This window comes from Podarcis tiliguerta, assembly GCF_965153285.1.
Source record: "Podarcis tiliguerta genome assembly, chromosome: 17".
NCBI classification, from domain to species: Eukaryota; Metazoa; Chordata; class Lepidosauria; order Squamata; family Lacertidae; genus Podarcis; species Podarcis tiliguerta.
The window spans coordinates 34676661-34694529 of NC_139550.1; the positions used below are offsets into that span (position 1 = coordinate 34676661).

The 17869-nt window shown below is 45.8% G+C and overlaps 2 protein-coding genes across 2 annotated transcripts; both read right to left on the minus strand.

Moving 5' to 3' along the window:
- Positions 1 to 3690: 3690 nt before the first annotated feature.
- Positions 3691 to 7737, minus strand: LOC310667707 (olfactory receptor 1E5-like). Its single transcript, XM_083420568.1, has 2 exons — positions 7673 to 7737; positions 3691 to 4642 (listed from the first exon to the last, which is right to left on the minus strand). The coding sequence occupies exon 2, from the start codon at positions 4636 to 4638 to the stop codon at positions 3703 to 3705; it is 936 nt and encodes a 311-aa protein (XP_083276694.1). The 5' UTR covers positions 4639 to 4642; positions 7673 to 7737; the 3' UTR covers positions 3691 to 3702.
- Positions 7738 to 10269: 2532 nt separating this feature from the next.
- LOC310667697 (olfactory receptor 1L4-like) lies at positions 10270 to 14648 on the minus strand. The gene is made up of 2 exons (XM_083420552.1): positions 14592 to 14648; positions 10270 to 11405 (listed from the first exon to the last, which is right to left on the minus strand). The coding sequence occupies exons 1-2, from the start codon at positions 14610 to 14612 to the stop codon at positions 10467 to 10469; spliced, it is 960 nt and encodes a 319-aa protein (XP_083276678.1). The 5' UTR covers positions 14613 to 14648; the 3' UTR covers positions 10270 to 10466.
- Positions 14649 to 17869: the final 3221 nt, after the last annotated feature.

Sequence of the window (17869 nt, forward strand, 5' to 3'; positions counted from 1 at the left end):
CCTGTGCACGTGTCTTTGAGACATGGACTATATCATCAACAAAGATTAAAATCAACTCCTGTGACTCACCTGACCCTTTAAGGTACAGGTAGCTATCAGCAAGACTTCTCTTGAAACCTAGCTTCTCTAAGGCTTCATTCAGACACAAATTCCAGTTTCTGGCCGATTGCCTCAACCCATAGATCGATTTAGGCAATTGCCAAACGATGCCTTGCCCCTTAGCCTCAAACCCTGGAGGAGGAAGCATGTACAACTCCTCCTGGAGGTCTGAGTTCAAGTAGGCTACATCCACATCAAAGTGATGCACCTTCCAACCTCTTTGTGCAGCTATGGCTAAGAGCATGCACAGTTTCACTTCTTCATCTCCACCACCATCCCCAAAGTGCTAGAAAACTTGTTGTCTCAGAAAAGGACCATCTCCTATCATGCCTGCCTGGTCCAGATGTTCTTTTTTATGTGTTTTGGCAACTCAGACAGCTTCCTGTTGGCTTCCGAAGAAGCCCAGCAGATGGAACCAGAGAATGCGTTGCTCCACTGTCAATGACGAAGGTCAGCCCAGCTTCCTGTTTACAGCCTTTAACCTTTGCCATGGAAGCTGCAAGATGATACTGAGATGACTCTTCTTTGCTTTCACCTCGGTTGGAACTTTTGGACATCTTCCCACACCTCGCTGCTGTGGAAGAGCCCCTTATCTGCATCTGTTGCTTGACCTTGCATTCCTGAGCCTCTGCCGGACAGTCTCTCACGAGATGGGAGGGGGACCCGCATCTGTAGCAGTGTCTCGAAGCAAAGGCTTTTACAGACTCCTCATTGCTTCTTGCTGCACCCCCACTCCTCCTTGGGGCACATCCTGCATCTGCTCGCCCAGCTCTCAGTCTCTTCTCCTGTTCATCAACTAATCTCCCAGGAATATACTCCAGAGAAAGCTGGTCCGATGGCATAGTCTCCATCGTCAGAACCAGGTTCTCATAACTGCTGTTCAAAGAGCTCAGCAGGGTGTATGCCTTGAGCTCATCAGGGAAAGGTACATTCATCTGATGCAGCTTAGTGAAAATGGACAGCATCTGTGTGATGTGATCATGTACCGATTCCCCTGGAGACAGCCTCTTCTCAAAAAATGAGTGTATCACATGGATCTTGGCACCAGCTGTGGTTCTTTGATGCACTCTGACCAAAGCCATCCAAATCCCATGGCAAGACAATAACCCATCAATGTGAGGTCACTGAAACGCCTCAAGAGCCATTACAATATGGGACATAGCTTTCTGGTCCTTCTTAACTGCGGCGTTAACTCTCTCAATCTTAGCAGCATTTGCCCCAGCAGCTGCCACTGGCGGCTCATTTTGGGTGCACTCCCAGAGTTGCTTGCCCAACAGCCAATATTTGATCCGCCTCGACCAGTCCTCCCAATTGCGGTCATTCAATTGCTCAAAAGGGACATTGAAAGTCTCATGCGATTGAGATGGCTTTTACTGCACCATCTTCCCGGGGCTATAAGCTTACTCATGCTTTCTGCCGGCCGGTTGCTTCAAAGATGCTTGCTGCAGCAAGCTCCGCTTTCACCAGTGAGATCACGACTGCCTCTGCCCCTTTCCCAGCAGCAGGCAGGATCTCAGAGCTGGACTCCGCTTTGTCTCATCCTCACACTCAGCACAAACGTGGCCTGGGTCATTCCATAACCTGTTGGACAGCTGACTGGGTCCAGTACGTTTCCACTGCTCTAGAATTCCCAGCCAGTAGCAGAGCGGCGGCGCATGCTTGATGTGTAAATGAAAAGAGAGTCCATACGCTGTTTCTTTTTCATCTAAACAGCTTTATTTACACAGACAGATAAAATAACGAACACCGTCCGAGACAGCAGACATTACGTGTGTCTCTCTTTCTTCTCCGTTAAGAAGTGAAAGTAACTCACAGACAAAGAACTCAGCTCCCAGATGTAGGAAGCTCCTCCCCAGATGCAGGACACATAGAGGTTAACCCTATAAGCACCAAACCTCACACAAAGATCGTTTGGTTGCCTATACTATTCCTGAATCATATATCTACTCTTGGAAGATTTAATTATCTAATTGAAGTCTGGTTACTACTTACAGGGGAGTGATAGTTAATATAAGACAAATATAAGATTATGGTGCTGATCTTTACTGTAAGTATTAGGGTTAAGATATTTGCTTATGGGGCCACTACGGGGCACATGGGAAGATGGCCGACAATAACATCTCTCCGACCCACACGAGGTAATTTGGAGGCTATGATGGGAGTAATTAGCCTCCCTACCCCCCCCCCGGATGGTGGGGGGGGACTGCCCTTGCCTGCTGTGCCCTATACCACCCCCGAATTTGTGGGGATGGGGGCACTAGGCACAAAGCCCTCCTGTGGGATTTCGGCGCTCCTGGACGCCGTCCCTGATCCGCGCCACTAGCTGCAAGAACTTCAAAAGAAACAATTTGGATGAAGGAATGCACATATTTCAAGGAAGGAGGGGGAGTAAAGACTGCTAACAGAAGGGATATCTGATAGGAACAAGAAGAAATCATGAGAAGATACACCAAGATTCGGTATAGCAAATGACTGGTGGGGGAGGGGGGGAAACTTTCCTTTCTTTCTTTATGTGATTAAACAAGAATCCCCTCCCCTCACGAGTCAGAAATGTCGTTTTAAGGACTTAAGCTGTGGATTTAAGGCTGTGTGGAGATAAACTTTCGAACTTTTGAACCAAAGCATGTTTTAAGAAGAGCGTGGAATGTATAAGAGCTTTGGAATGACCCAGTTAAAAATGCCATCGCCATATTGGGAAGTTCGGTCGGAGGTCTTGAGTCTGGGAGGAGAAATAGAGAAATAGAGCTGTTTTTATATTGTGGGTGAAACTCCTCAGAGTGACTTAAGAGCGACAGTTTTGGAGGATTAATGATGGAAAGAGCGATGTTATCTATGAAGGCGATGATATATGGAAACCATCTCGATTTGAGGATTGGAAGAACAGGAAAATTCACAAAGGATTATTATTGGTGTTTATCGGCTTAAGGAGACTATCAGAAGAGATCATAAAGAAAAAAGAGACAATATATGAACAAGATGTGATGTGGAAACAGCAAGATAAGACTGGATAGAATTATGAACTCTGTTTGGACTGATTTGGACATTAAAGCAGTAACAAGAAGATGATCAGAATCCCCCTTCGGATCTTGAAATATGGGTCCCCCCAACAAAATTTAAAATTTGGCTTTGTAATTCGGAATTTATGTGATGTGATTTGATTTGATTTGATTGGCCAGTTAATAAAAAATATTAAAAAAAAAAAGATATTTGCTTATGGTAGTTCAGCTAATACAAGGAGAAGGGGACGACAGAGGACGAGATGGTGGGACAGTGTTCTCGAAGCTACAAACATGAATCTGACCAAACTGCGGGTGGCAGTGGAAGACAGGAGTGCTTGGCGTGCTCTGATCCATGGGGTCACGAAGAGTCGGACACGACTGAACGACTAAACAACAACAACAACAACAAGTTCAGCTAATCCTAGCACATGCAGGCCCCAAATACCTGAAAGACAGATTGCAATCCGTTTCCCCATTACAGATACCCAACATTTGGGCCCAAGTTTAAAACAGACCCGAAAGCGCACACACCATCTGTGTGCTCTGCTATCCAAGTGATGTTGGCTCCCACTCCTGCTACTATAAGGTGTGACAGCAAAAGACACTAATGAAAATGGCGCCTAATGATCCTCTTCATGGCTGCTTTCATTTCACTATTCCTGAGACTGTAGATGAAGGGATTCAGCATAGGGGTCACCATGGTATACATGACAGCGGCCACAGTGTCCTTGCGATCTGAGTTGTTGGAACGTGGCTTGAAATAAATCCAGCTCACAGTGCCATAAAACAAGACCACCACAGCAATGTGAGACCCACACGTGGAGAAAGCCTTTTTCTTTCCAGAGTTGGATGGAATCTTAAGGATGGTGTAGAAAATGCCCATATAGGAGATGACAATCAGCAAAAAAGGCCCCAGGACCTCCACCGACCCTTCAGTCAGAATCAGCATTTCTATGACACTGCGGTCTGAGCAAGAGATCTCCAACACAGGGTAAAGATCGCAGAAGAAATGTGGGATCTCTCTAGAGTCACAGAAGGACATGTGGGACATCAAAATGGTATAAAGCAGAGAGTGGGCAATAGGGATAACCCAGGACACCGTTGCAAGGAGGAGGCAACGCTTACGGCTCATCAGGGCAGAATAACGCAGGGGGAAGCAGATGGCCACGTAACGGTCGTAGGCCATGGAAGCCAACAGGAAGCTGTCTGAGTTGCCAAAAGACATATAAAAGTACATCTGGACCAGGCAGGCATGATAGGAGATGGTCTTTTTCTGAGACAACAAGTTTTCTAGCACTTTGGGTATGGTGGTGGAGGTGAAGCCCAAGTCAGCTAAGGCAAGGTGGCTGAGGAAGAAATACATAGGAGCCTGGAGGAGCCGTAAATCAGAACGGATCAAGAAGATGATTGTTGCGTTCCCCAGTATGGCCAGCAAGTACATAGAGAAGAATAGCAGGAAGAGGAGCGCTTGGAACTCTGGCTGGATTGGGAAGCCACGGAGGAATAATTCAGAGAAGTCTGTTGCATTCCCAGGACTCATTAGGCTAAAGAAGAAGAAGAAATGGTTAGGTTAGTAAATTCCCCACCCTCACCTTGCTAGCTGCCCAAACTGAACTATGCGGAAATCCCTCTTTCCTCTCCTCATATCATATTCTCCATGTCTGTTTTTGAGATACTGCCAGACATTGACATAGCAAGGGACTTTAAGACTCTGGATTGGAAGCTGAGGGGGTCTTAGGGTGCAGGTAGTTCTTTTTCATCCCTGCTTCCTGTTGAAGGTTGTGGCTCAGGAAGAGAGGGAAAAATACTGGGGGTAAACCAGTGGCTGCTCAGTTGTTTTTTTGACAGGAATGATTTGGCTTCTTGGACCATAGTTTCTGCTTCCTTGAGGATGGACTTCTGGCAAGAGATAGGTTATACCTCACAGTGGTCGGCAAAAATGTGCTTGCTCATCAGGAGAGCTTTAAACTAAATCCTAAGGAGGAGGGGGACAATATTACAGACGAAAGGAAAACACCTGTTAGTGGGGTTAATAGCTTTGTTGATGCACATGAAACTGAGGTGGTGCTACAGAAACCTGCTAAAGGGCAGGAAACTACAAGAAGGAAGCAGCTGGACGGAACATCTTGTGGCTTCAGTTGTCTCTATACAAATGCACAGAGTATAGGAAACAATGAAGATGAATCTGAACTCTTAATAAAGGGTAGCAGACATTACTGAAAGCTAATAGACATTATTGAAAGCTGGTGGGATAAGACACATGATTGGAATGTAGAAATTGAGGGGTACCCCCTATTCAAATGGAATAGACCAAACAGAAAGAGTGGAGGGGAGGAGTATTATATGATGTGTACACTTGTGAAGAGATCCATGACCTGGAGCATGGAAGGCAAGTTGAGAATATATGGGAGGAAATTGTAGGAGAGAGGAACAACAGTGACCTTACTGTGGGTGGGTGTTATAGACCTCCAAGCCAGAGACTTGGATGATGCAGTCAGCAGTATGCTTAAGGAGAGATATCTGTACAAAACATCCAGCCCCTGGCATTTATTTCTTTTTGCCATGAAAGTTTTAGCAAGCTATCTCCATCATCAGAAGATGCCAAGAGGTCATATCCACACCAAGCATTTAAAGCACATCTGAAAAACATAGTAAGTCTCCCCCACCCCAAGAATTCTGAGAACCGTAGTTTGTTAAGGGTGCTAGGAATTGCTCCTCTGTGAGTGGTAAAATACAGTTCCCAGAATTCTTTGGGGCTAGTCATGTGCTTTAATTGTATTGGGTGAATTCAACAGATACTGATTAGTAACTGTAGCGGGAACCCCCCCCCTTCATTACAATGTAATGCACAAGCACCACACACACACACACACACCCATCTCCCCGAACCTGGAGATGTCACTTCTAGAAGGGCATCCCCTAAAAGCCTTCCGTAAATAAGGAAGCGCTATTTCCATTTTCCCTCAGCGGACTTAAACGTTCTACCACGCCCTATCCTTATTATGGGTAGACCAGCTGTTTGAACTCAGGGTCAGTCGGCGGCCATTTCAGCCAATCAGCATTACAGAACAGCGCCCCTTGTGGCGGCCACGCAGGTACTACAGGCAGCAGGCGCCCGCTTCTCTTTCCTTGACAGCGCTCAAATACAAAGTTTCCGAGTTCAATTGACCGTGACTGATCTAATCAAAATGTTGCAAGCCGCTTCCGGAAAGGCAAAAGTGCTTTGAACTTCAAGGACAGTATTATTCATAAATTCACTATAAATCAGCCGTACATCGGATTTTCACCAGATCACTTTTATCCTGCTTCATATTACAAGGACTATCAAAGGGGGGTGGCCTGATACCGGTCAGCCATAATCCCCTGACCGAGCAGGCACGTACTCTGCAGCTTTACCCAGTGGGCATGGCAACCTTGATAATCATCTTGATGGGCTCAGACAGAGGGCTATCATGGACACAACGAACTGCATACACTAGTGTATTCAACACAGACTACGACAAAGGGACCATGGCCGGATTCCCCTCAGGGGGCAGGAAACCGCACCTTTTCCTTTGTTATCCGAAAATGACTCATGGGGAGGGGGAGAAGGGGCTCCGGCCAGGTGTCAGGATACTCAGATTAACTGTGCAACTCCTCCCCGACTCCTCCTGTTTTTAATGTAGTCATGATGTCAATATGATGTATTTCTAGGGGTGTAACTTAGGGGATTAGGAGCTAATAAAAGTTGGGGTCTTCTTTTGTTCTGGGCTTCCATCTTGCTTCACCTTGTGGGCGGTGGGAGTCCTGTCGCGACAGTCTTTCTTTAATTAAGACCAAGCCTACAGGCTGCTGATTTGCTCCAAATTGCTCTGGTTGGTGTCTTGATTTCTGCCCAAGGGAGCCCTCGGATTTTCCGGTAACATAACCATTAAAAAATCCTCAATAGGTTTCTTGGATGTTAGAAGCTTTTAAGTGGGTAACACATTGTTTCACCAATCTATGAGCAGTGAGTGATTCCAGAGGTACCAGGCACGCTTACCAGGGTCTGTGTTTACTTTTGGAACAATGAGGCCAAGTGGAGTCCGTGATCTCTTTATGATACAGGGTTTCTTTACAATGCAACTTGTGTCTACATGGAGAGAGATCATGGCATTCACATCCCAAGAGGGTCCTGTTTCTTCTATTGCTGCAGCCTCAGATTCCAAGAGACTCCAAATATCATGTCTGACCTCTGCTGCAGCTTGAAACAGACTGCCTGCTTCATGCTTTGCCCCCTCCTCCAGCTTCACAAAGTGACAATTCTTTCCTGTTTGCTTCCTCATTGCCCACTGCAGTTCTACTCCTCCCTCCTGAATCTCTGTCCTTTTGTCTCTGCTAATCATCTCTTACCTCAGGGAGGGCTTTCCCCGTTTTCTGCCCAACCCAGACAGAAATGGCCTTCTTAATGGGTATTTCCCGGACATGGAAAACCCGCTTTAAACTCAAGCCCCCGGGAATTTAGGGGTTTCCTTACATTGTACCCCTTCACTGAATCCAGACATTTTAGGGGAGTCTTGCTCCCACCCCAAAAACAGAAGAATATTCACACTTACTTAAGTAAAGGCACTTCCTGTTTGCTCTCTTGCTCCTGTCAATGTGAAGAACAAAGGAAGTGGACTTGCTCTGCATAGGACGAAACTGGCCTCCTTCATCTGCTGAGGAGATTAGCTCTGTGTTTTCTGATGCAAGGGAAGCTTTTGTTCCTCTCTGCTTAAGGGTGGTGATCTCCAGGGTCCAAGGAAGACTCAACCAGGTTCCCCCTCCAGAATTAATAGAATGCAATAGCATAAACTCTGGAGAATCATCATTCAGAGACCAAACCCATCATTCAGCTTAACAAATTAGCTCGTCCTCATTAATAAGTGTTAGAATTCCCCCCCCCCTTTGAGTATGGATGTTGGAGGATTCTGGTTTGCTCCACAACTGGGAACAAGTATGAAATATACTCGGAGTCGAGTGTGAATTTCATGCTCTTTATTCAGCTCATAGTAACAATGAATGAAACTTTCCCCAAAATGTCTAGCTATATATACAGTGGTACCTCGGGATGCGAATGGGATCCGTTCCGGAGCCCTGTTTGCATCCTGAATAGAACGTAAGACGCAATGGTGCATCTGCACGTGCGCGGGTCGTGTTTTGCCGCTTCCGCACATGACGTCATTTTGAGCGTCTGCGATGCGTGAGCGGCGAAACCCAGAAGTAACGCACTCCTGAAGCACATTCGACACGATGTATGACTGTGCGTTATTTACACAATTGGCCCCGCGTGATTGGCTAATTCCGGGCTGCTCCTGCAGGCCAATCAGGTCACTGATTCACTTCCACCTGGAGCTGGATTGGGTGGCTCCTGCGGACCAATCAGACTGCTGCATTCTGGATCCTATTGTTCTAGGACTCAGCTCAGTACATAACAAAGCATAATCTCCGGGGGCTGGGGGCGGTCTTTGCAAAGATCAGAACAGATGTGAGGGATAATCTACAAATCGATACCCAAAGGAGATTGACAGCACAACAGTACACAATGGTCTAAGGGCTGCCTCCTTTTTAAACATTTTACATTGGCAAGATTTTGATTTGGAACAGGAGATGGGATGGACTGGGCCCCAGAAAGGAGATTCTCCATGTACCAGAGAGGAAGCATCTGGGATCCTGGAATTGTGTTTGAAGCAGCTACAGAAATTATCAGCAGGGGTTCAGCTTCTGCACTACTCAGTGAGTTTTGAGGGATACAATGGAGATCTCTTCCATGACTTGCATAAAGGAAGGAGTGGGGAAATGAGAAGAAAAGACTGCGGGATATATCACCCTCCCTCTTACCCAGTGGTGTGCGGTCATTGGAATAGGGGGACTAGGCTAGTTCCCTAAATGTTTCCCTTGCACCTCCTTCCTAAAGCCTGGGAAGCTTCTGCCTGGCTTAGGAAGAGAGGTGCGATGCTCCGAAGGGTCCAAGAGCCCTCCCGCCACCTTCCCAAAGCCCACCTAGCTGTAGGAAGGAGGCAGCAGAGCTCCAGCATCCTGTTAGAAGCCTGGTGTCTCATTCCCAAAGCCCGGGAAGCTTCTGCCCAGCTTTGGGAAGGAGGTGCAATGCTCATGGGCACAACATCAACACCCCCCCATCGCCCTGGCAAGCTGGTGCCCCTACGAAAAAATTAAATGCACGCCACTGCTCTTACCCCAAGTATAATTGGAGCCACATTTTTCACCAGCTGCAGCCTCTGAACCGTCTTCAAGGGCAGCCCCACATAGAGCGCATTAGAGTAGTCCAAACAGAATTGTCCATTAGATAAATTTTGTGCCCAGCTCCATTTTTTGCAGGACTTGAAATAAATATCTCCATTCTACTCTATCAAACACTTTTTCTGCATCTATAAATAACAGTCCATATGGATTGCATTGTTTTCTAATTATATAATTAATATTCAGCTAATATTCAGTTAGATGCCATTTTGCTATTCATAAGAAATGCTCTTTTATCATTCTTGTAAAAAAATGTAAATCTTGCCACCAAATACCTGTCCAGTGTTTAAAATATCGGTTAAGTAATATGATAGGCTTTAAGACTAAGCTTAAACGGCATATATCCCTGGCGTGTCAATCTTTGCTTTGCTCCCCCCCCCCATGACCGTATTGAGAGATTTTAATAGATGATTAATAAAATTATCTGGAAAATTCTCATAATACTCAGCTTTAAAGTCATCTGGGCCTCAGCCAGGAGTTTTGCTGCCCCTTTGTCTTTTAATTCTGCTATTGTAATTAGGTTTTAAAGAATTTTTCTTTCATCAAAAAAGATTTTAGGTAAAACATTTTCTTTACACATAATATCCATTATTTCATAATCGATATCATAAAGTACTGCTTCGTCAAATCTGCATTAATTCCAGCACAAAATAAATGAAGTCCAGTTTTGCTATTAAAAAACTTGGGTCCTTTTCTCTTGTAATTGTCATCTCTAGTAATTTTATTCAGTAGGATGGTGTTCCAGTTCCTTCTCAACCACTGATTGGTTAATGACTCATAACATTTTGTTGTATCATTACATGTACAATACAAATTTTCAAAAGGACACGCCTGGAAACCAACTGATGCAGCATTGGTCCATGATTGTCAAAGATTGACTTCTACCGTTTTTTCTTCTTATTTCTGAAATCACATGTCATGGTCTAAATCTGAATGCACTTTTAACTTCTGATGAACTCAGAAAAAGTCACACTACTGCAGATGTTCTAAAGGAAGGGATAGACATCTCGTGGGCTTTTGAAATTAAATTTGCTTGGACTGCCGTGCTAAAACTATTGATAATTAACATCTTTTGGGTTGAGTTTTAAAGAAATCTGGGGATTTCAAAGCTCATCTTCCACTTTTAATCCCTAGATACTTTCTCAGAGACTGCTGAATCTCAGAATTCCTCAGGCTGTAAATGAAGGGGTTCAGCATGGGAGTCACAACTGTGTAGGCCACAGACATCACACGGACCTTGGAGCCAGAATAGGTGGAGGACGGGCGGACATACACAGCTATAACAGTTCCAAAGAACAAAACGACTGTGGTGAGGTGAGCGCTACAGGTGGAGAAGGCCTTTCGCTTCCCAGCAGCTGATGGGATCTTGAGAACCTTGGAGAAAATGAGGATGTAGGACAGAAGAGTGACCATGAAAGGTCCCACCATGGTCACAGTGCCCTCAGTGAGGGTCGTCATCTGGATTGCTGAGGTATCTGAGCAGGAGAGCTTGATCAAGGGATGGAGGTCACAGAAGAAATGGGGGATCTCCCCGGAGGCACAGAAGGAAAGGAAAGACATCATCAGGGTGTAGAGCAACGAGTGGAGAAAACCTAGGACCCAACAGCCTGTAGCCAACAAGAGGCAGTGTTTTGCGTTCATCAGCACAGCATAGCGAAGTGGGTGGCAAATGGCCACAAAGCGATCATAAGCCATGGAGGCCAGGAGAAAACTTTCAGTGTTTCCAAATCCCAGGAAGAAAAACATCTGTGTCAGGCACCCTCGATAGGAGATGTGCTTGGTATGAGTCAATAGGTTCTGCAGCATCTTAGGGACAGTGGTGGAGGAAAACCCCATATCGGCTAATGAGAGATGACTGAGGAAGAAATACATGGGGGAGCAGGAGAGCCGGACATCGCGGTAGATGAGCAGGACAATCACTGAGTTGCCCAGTAGAGTCAGCAGGTACATGAAGAGGAAGCCAGGGATGAGGAGACACTCGTATCCTGACTGGTTGGAGACAAGACCCTGCAGGATGAATCCATCGGGATACGTCAGGTTGCCCTGAGGCTGAGAAAGAGTGGGGTAAACAGAACTGACGTCATGTTCCCATTGTACACTTGACAGTAACAAGAATACAAGAGGACACTCCACAGAAGGAATGACAAAGCAAACACATTTCCTTTCCCCATGCTTCCAATGCCAGCAATGGTGAGGGGGCAGGTGAGTTCCCCTGGTGTGTTTGCATCTCCCAACTGCAAAAGCCTGGGGACAAGAAATGTAAAATCATTTGTGTTTTCCTCTCTCAATTTTTCTGAGGAACACACCTAAATCTGGAAGCAGGATTTGAGCAAGAGGTTCTCCTAGTCCCAATTGTGAAAAAGATATATATTTATCAAATGGCACACTTGTAGGTCACACCAAAGATGGTAGTGTGCATGGGAGATCACACTAGCAGGATGTGCACACTAGCAGGAAATGTGGTGATGGGGCCCTTCAGTGATTCTGGGGCCCAGAATCATTAATACTAAGGCCCTTCTATAGATTCTGGGGGCCAGAAAATGTCCAGCCATGCCCACTGCTGGTGCTGGTCACTTCTGAAGTTGCGTTGGGGGAAAACTGGTAGAAAACAGGTGGGGACAGGATGGCTAATAAACAGGTATGATGGGGTTTGTAGTGTAACAGCATCTGGAGGACCACAGGCTAGCTGCCACCCCCTGCTTTATAGCAAAGTGGGTTTGTGGGAGGTTACTTTTTACCACAAATGGACCACACAGGTAAGGCAAGCAGAGGCTTTCCCACCCCACCCCCACCCCCATTTTCTCTGCACTCCATTGCATGCAGCACTTTTTGACCCCGTCCTGCATCAATTTCCTGGGATCAGGGTCAGGCTGGGAGGGTTGGGACTTGGGAGTCTGCAGCAAAGGAATGTATGGGGGTGCGGGAGATCCTATGCAACCCTGTTGAGGTCAAGTGTCAGCCTCCTTCCTATTTTAGATGTGAATGGGGAGTGGGAATATGAGAATAGCAAGAATGGCTTCCGCCATCCGTCTCAGGTAAGCGATTCAGAGCTTTCCCATATTCCAACAGAATATTAAAATACAATAGTCTGTCAAACATTAAAAGCTTCCCTAAACAGGGCTGCCTTCAGATGTCTTCTAAAAGTCTGGTAGTTGTTGTTCTCTTTGACATCTGGTGGGAGGGCGTTCCACAGGGTGGGTGCCACTACTGAGAAGGCCCTCTGCCTGGTTCCCTGTAACTTGGTTTTTCACAGTGAGGGAACTGCCAGAAGGCCCTCGGCGCTGGACCTCAGTGTCCGAGCTGAACGATGGGGGTGGAGACACTCCTTCAGGTATACTGGACCTGAGTAATAATATTTTACACCAGCAGTTCTATGCAGTTGTTTCTTTAGTAGCCAGCCAATTTAATGATTGCTCTGTATTGCTTTTAATGGCTTTTAAAAAGTTTTCACATTGCTGAGGACTCCCCGCAGCATAGATTATAGATTCCCTCTCATAGATTACTCTATGAGAGGAAGGTATATAAATATTTTAAGGAGACAAACAATTTTCCAGTTGAAGTTAAAGTGTTACAAAAATCAGAATTATTAATCATTTATGTTTATTAGAATGAATTAATCATGCTTGATTTGCTTTTGTACTAATTGCTTGCTTCTAAGTATATTTTTTCTAAAGCACAGGACAGTCAGAGATGAAATGGAATGCAGGCTATGTGTAAGCAGATAATATCAAGAACAGAGCTGTCAGAACCAGCTAGCAGAACAAGGGTTTGCAACATATTTGGCTGGCAGAGAGGAATTGGCAGTGCAGTGCAGGATAGATAACATGGCAAATACTCCTTTGTTTAACACTGTTTCTCTGGAATGCATTTTTTATATATAAACTGTGATTTCTGTCTGTATCATGCAGACCCTTTTTCTGACCTGAGAAGTCAGCGGTCTGTCCCTTCTTTAGGTAAAGGTAAAAGGACCCCTGACCATTAGGTCCAGTCGTGGCTGACTCTGGGGTTGCGGCGCTCATCTCACTTTATTGGCCGAGGGAGTCGGCATACGGCTTCTGGGTCCTGCAGCCGGCATGACTAAGCCACTTCTGGTGAACCAGAGCAGCACACAGAAATGCCTTTTACCTTCCCACCGGAGCGGTACCTATTTATCTACTTTGACGTGCTTTCGAACTGCTAGGTTGGCAGGAGCTGGGACCGAGCAATAGTATAATAATAATAATAATAATAATAATAATAATAATAATAATAATAATATCTTTATTGTCATTGCCCCCTTCGGGGACAACGAAATTACTTGACTGCTCCATAAAAACACTAATTAAACAATAGAGTATAATACAGCAAGGGAGATTAGATGACTTTCAAAGTCCGGGCTTCCCATTCAGGGCCGAGATCGCTCTGGAGAAGAAGCTGTTCTTAAGACGGCTCGTTCTTGTCTTCATCGTCCTGTATCTCTGTCCCGACGGCAAGAGCTCGAAGAGACAGTGACCAGGATGCGATGGATCTTTTACTATGTCCAGTGCCTTCCTATGGCACCTTGGGGCATAAATCTGCTCTAAGGTGGAGAGTGGGCAGCCAACAATGCTCTCTGCTGCCTTAACAACCCTGCACAACCCCATCCTGTCCTGGGTAGTACAGCTTCCGTACCACACACATAAGCCATAAGTGAGCACGCTCTCAATGGCACAGTGATAGAAGGCAAGCAGCAGTTTCTGCGGAAGATGGTTTTTCCTTAGTATTCTCAAAAAGTACAGTCTCTGCTGCGCCTTCTTCACAAGCCCCCTTGTGTTGACACTCCAGGACAGATCCTCTTGTAATTCAATGCCCAAAAATCTGAACGTTGTTACCCTCGAACCGCCAACCTTCTGATCGGCAAGTCCTAGGCTCTGTGGTTTAACCCACAGCGCCACCCGCGTCCCTTCTTTATTCAGCTGGATAAACCTGAGTTCTGCCTCTAAGAAGTCTGACTCCCTTTCCTTGAGTGGAAAATCTGGAACACCTATCCAAGGGAAGAACAGCATAGATTTCTGCAACAAAGGATTTATAGTGTGATCCTAATCTCCCAAATATACCAGCTGGGAGAGTTTAGAGTGTGGGGTGAAATCTCCCTTGATCCTGGCCACCTTCACTTGCAGAGGAGATCTGCTGGTGGATGCAACCCCTGACATAGCGGCCTCCTTAGGTTTGTTCTGCAATGAAACATTTTGGGGAGGTTAAGATAATGGGACTCACCAGGGCAGGAGATGTTGACATGGTCAAACAAGTAGTTCCATCACATCCTGATGTTGTGATCTGTGCAAAGAACAGAGATTTTGGGGGAAAAACTAGGTTGAGGCAAACCGTTGACAGTGGCAAGAGATGAGGATTCCTTTGCTGGCTGTAATTTTTGATGCCTTAATTTATAGTGAATTGCCCTGCAAGCCCTGGGTATAGGGTGGTATATAAATTCAATAATAATAATAATAATAATAATAATAATAATAATAATAGAAGAAACCTGGTAACTTTTAAAAACTAACCATTTCAGAGGCTTCATAAGTGAGGAGTGGGAGATTCCTACAATAATGATATTCCCAACTGTAATGGTTTTAGGGGTTGCTCGTGCATAAATCGGCGCCACGCCTGGGTGGGTTGCCTGAGTGAACCCTTTCTGTCTGGACAGCTACTCGCCCGTGGCTGTCTCAATCGCTGGCAGAATCCGTCAGTGGGCGTTTCCTGAACTTCTTCCAGCATAAAAGTTCTTTGACGCCTAGTGTCCGCCTACTCTCCCTGTGCGGAAGCCTTCTGCGCAGGGAGGGTGTGGGCATCGGAGGACCCGTGCTCTCCCCACTGGTCCCCGGCGAGGAGTCTTGGAGCCACCTCGCCGATTCCCCCATCTGCCCCCCTTCTCTACTGGTGCTACGCTGATTTCCTTCCCCAGAAGATGTGCGGCTTCTCTCCCTCCCGGGACGCTCTCCGGAATCCCTCTGGAGCCCTCCCTCTCCTTCTGGCTCCGATGGCAGTTCCCTGACACCAACTGAGAGAGGAAACATCTCAAAGTTAATATATTCAATGTCTTATTGCAAGAGGTGATCATTTTGTGGCAAGATCACCCAGTTGGTTTCCCTGTTCTAATGAATCAGGGGGCTGCAGCACGTCTTTCTCCTCCTTAGTTCTCTGGTCAGCAGACTCTTCTTACCCTCTCGAGTCCCAGGTGGATTAGAACATCACCAGAGCCCTGCTGGATCAAGCCAAAGCTCTTTCGAGTCCAGCATCCTGTTCTTAAACATCCTATCAGATGGCTGGGGGAAGACGACAAAGAGCAGGCTCTGAATGTAACTACACTCTCCCCACCAGTAATAATAGTAATAATAATAATAATAATAATAATAATAATAATAATAATAATAAATTTTATTTATACCCCGCCCTCCCCAGCCAAAGCTGGGCTCAGGGCGGCTAACAACAATCAAAATAATCCAACATTCTAAAAATTCTAATCTCTGGCAACTGGTATCCAGAGATACATGACCGGTATTCTGAGCCAGACCATTAATCCATCTGGTTCAGTATTGTCTACACTGACTGGGTGCAGCTTTCCAGGGTTCCAAAAAGGGAATTTCCCCAGTCCTACCTGGAGATGCTGGGGACTGAACCTGGGATCTTCTGCATGCAAAAGAGATGTTCCACCACTGAGCTATTGCCCTTCCCTTAATTGTGTGAACCTGTCGCTATTTCAATAGATGGGGAGGTTTTCTCCAGAGGCAGCAGCAGGTGCCAGCTGGGTGCATGTGAGGCTTGTTAATCAAACCACTTCTCCCTTCTTGAGAGCTATACTTTCTTAGATAAACTCAAGAGAGAGCCCAGATCAGAAGGTTTGTAATCACCAGTGATGCAATTTTCCACACACTGCTGCATGGAACCTTCTCTCTCAGGGTGGCCTCTGAGCTATTGCTGAAGGTGGTTCTCTCCCCCCCCCCCCGACAATTTATGTCTATTCACATGCAACAAGTGCTCAAGGTTGGTGGCTTATGGGAGTTTCCTGGAACATTAACACCAGCTTTTCCGTTAATTAGTTCCAAGGTGAATTTTTTAAAACCACGGTTATTCAGTCCTCCCACATTGATTGACATATAGTCTGATTCAGCTCGAGTTGTCATAAAGAGATCCTGTGTGGTGCAGTTGCTAGTGTTGAGCGAGAAGCTGGGAGAGCAGACAATGGAACACACATTGCCAAAAAACAGATAGTCAAACCCAGTTACAGCTTTAAGCCAACACAAGGACAGCAACAGCTAATAATAATAATAATAATAATAATAATAATAATAATAATAATTTTTATTTATATCCCGCCCTCCCAGCCGAAGCCGCCTCAGGGCGGCTAACAACACTAAAGTAGTGCAACATTATAAAAAAATTAACATTAAAATCAACATTGATGGCAACCATAAACTAAAGTTTTGTAAAGATTGCCAAAGGAGGGAGTCAGGCAGCACTCTGACCAAAGGCCTAGTGGAACAGCTCTGTCTTGCAGGCCCTGCGGAAAGATGTCAAGTCCTGCAGGCCCCTTGTCTCTTGTGACAGAGCGTTCCACCAGGTTGGAGTCGCAGCCGAAAAAGCCCTGGCTCTAGTTGAGGCCAGCCTAACCTCTCTGTGGCCTGGGACCTTCAAGATGTTTTTATTTGAAGACCGTAAGTTCCTCTGTGGGGCATACCAGGAGAGACGGTCCCGTAGGTATGAGGGTCCTAGGCCGTATAGGGCTTTGAAGGTTAAAACCAACACCTTAAACCTGATCCTGTACCCCACCGGGAGCCAGTGCAGCAGGTCCTTTCAAGCAGGTTCTCAAGCCACCTGGATCTCTTCAGGCATTGCTCCTCTTCCTTGTTGCGCACTCCCAGTCACTGTTCTGTATCCAAGATGCTGACCCCATCCTTGGCATGCCCAAGATGAGCATCCAACACATTTAAGCCTAGATGTCAGCCTAGGAATTCTAATCTAGGAATTAGAAAGGAGCTCAGGCTTACAGCCTTATCCCCACCCCAAATTCATAACAATATAGTTATTCTGAGACCACCCGGTTAATGTGAGTATTCTATAATGTTACCTGATCCAACAGGGAACATAAGAAGTGTCCGTTGATGTTAATATGTTATAAAAGACCACTGTGCTATGTCAAATTTCTTCTTCTTCTTCTTCTTCTTCTTCTTCTTCTTCTTCTTCTTCTTCTTCTTCTTCTTCTTCTTCTTCTTCTCCGCTAACCACTTAGTTGTGATATGTTCTGAAAGTGCTACATACTGTATTCTAACACGCCAAACCTTCACGATGAATCCTTTAGATCAGGGGTGGGCAACCTAAGGCCCAGGGGCCGGATGCAGCCCAATCACCTTCTCAATCCAGCCCATGGACGGTCCAGGAATCAGCCTGTTTTTATATGAGTAGAATGTGTCCTTTTATTTAAAACGCATCTCTGGGTTATTTGTGCAGCCTGCCTGGTGTTTTTACATGAGTAGAATGTGTGCTTTTATTTAAAA

Excerpts from the sequence above, each read along its gene's own strand:
- LOC310667707 (XM_083420568.1), bottom strand. The coding sequence starts at position 4,638 with ATGAGTCCTGGGAATGCAACAGACTTCTCTGAATTATTCCTCCGTGGC.
- LOC310667697 (XM_083420552.1), bottom strand. The coding sequence starts at position 14,612 with ATGTCAACATCTCCTGCCCTG. Across the intron at positions 11,406-14,591 it reads TGTCAACATCTCCTGCCCTG|CCTCAGGGCAACCTGACGTA; the intron begins GTGAGTCCCATT and ends ACTCTTTCTCAG.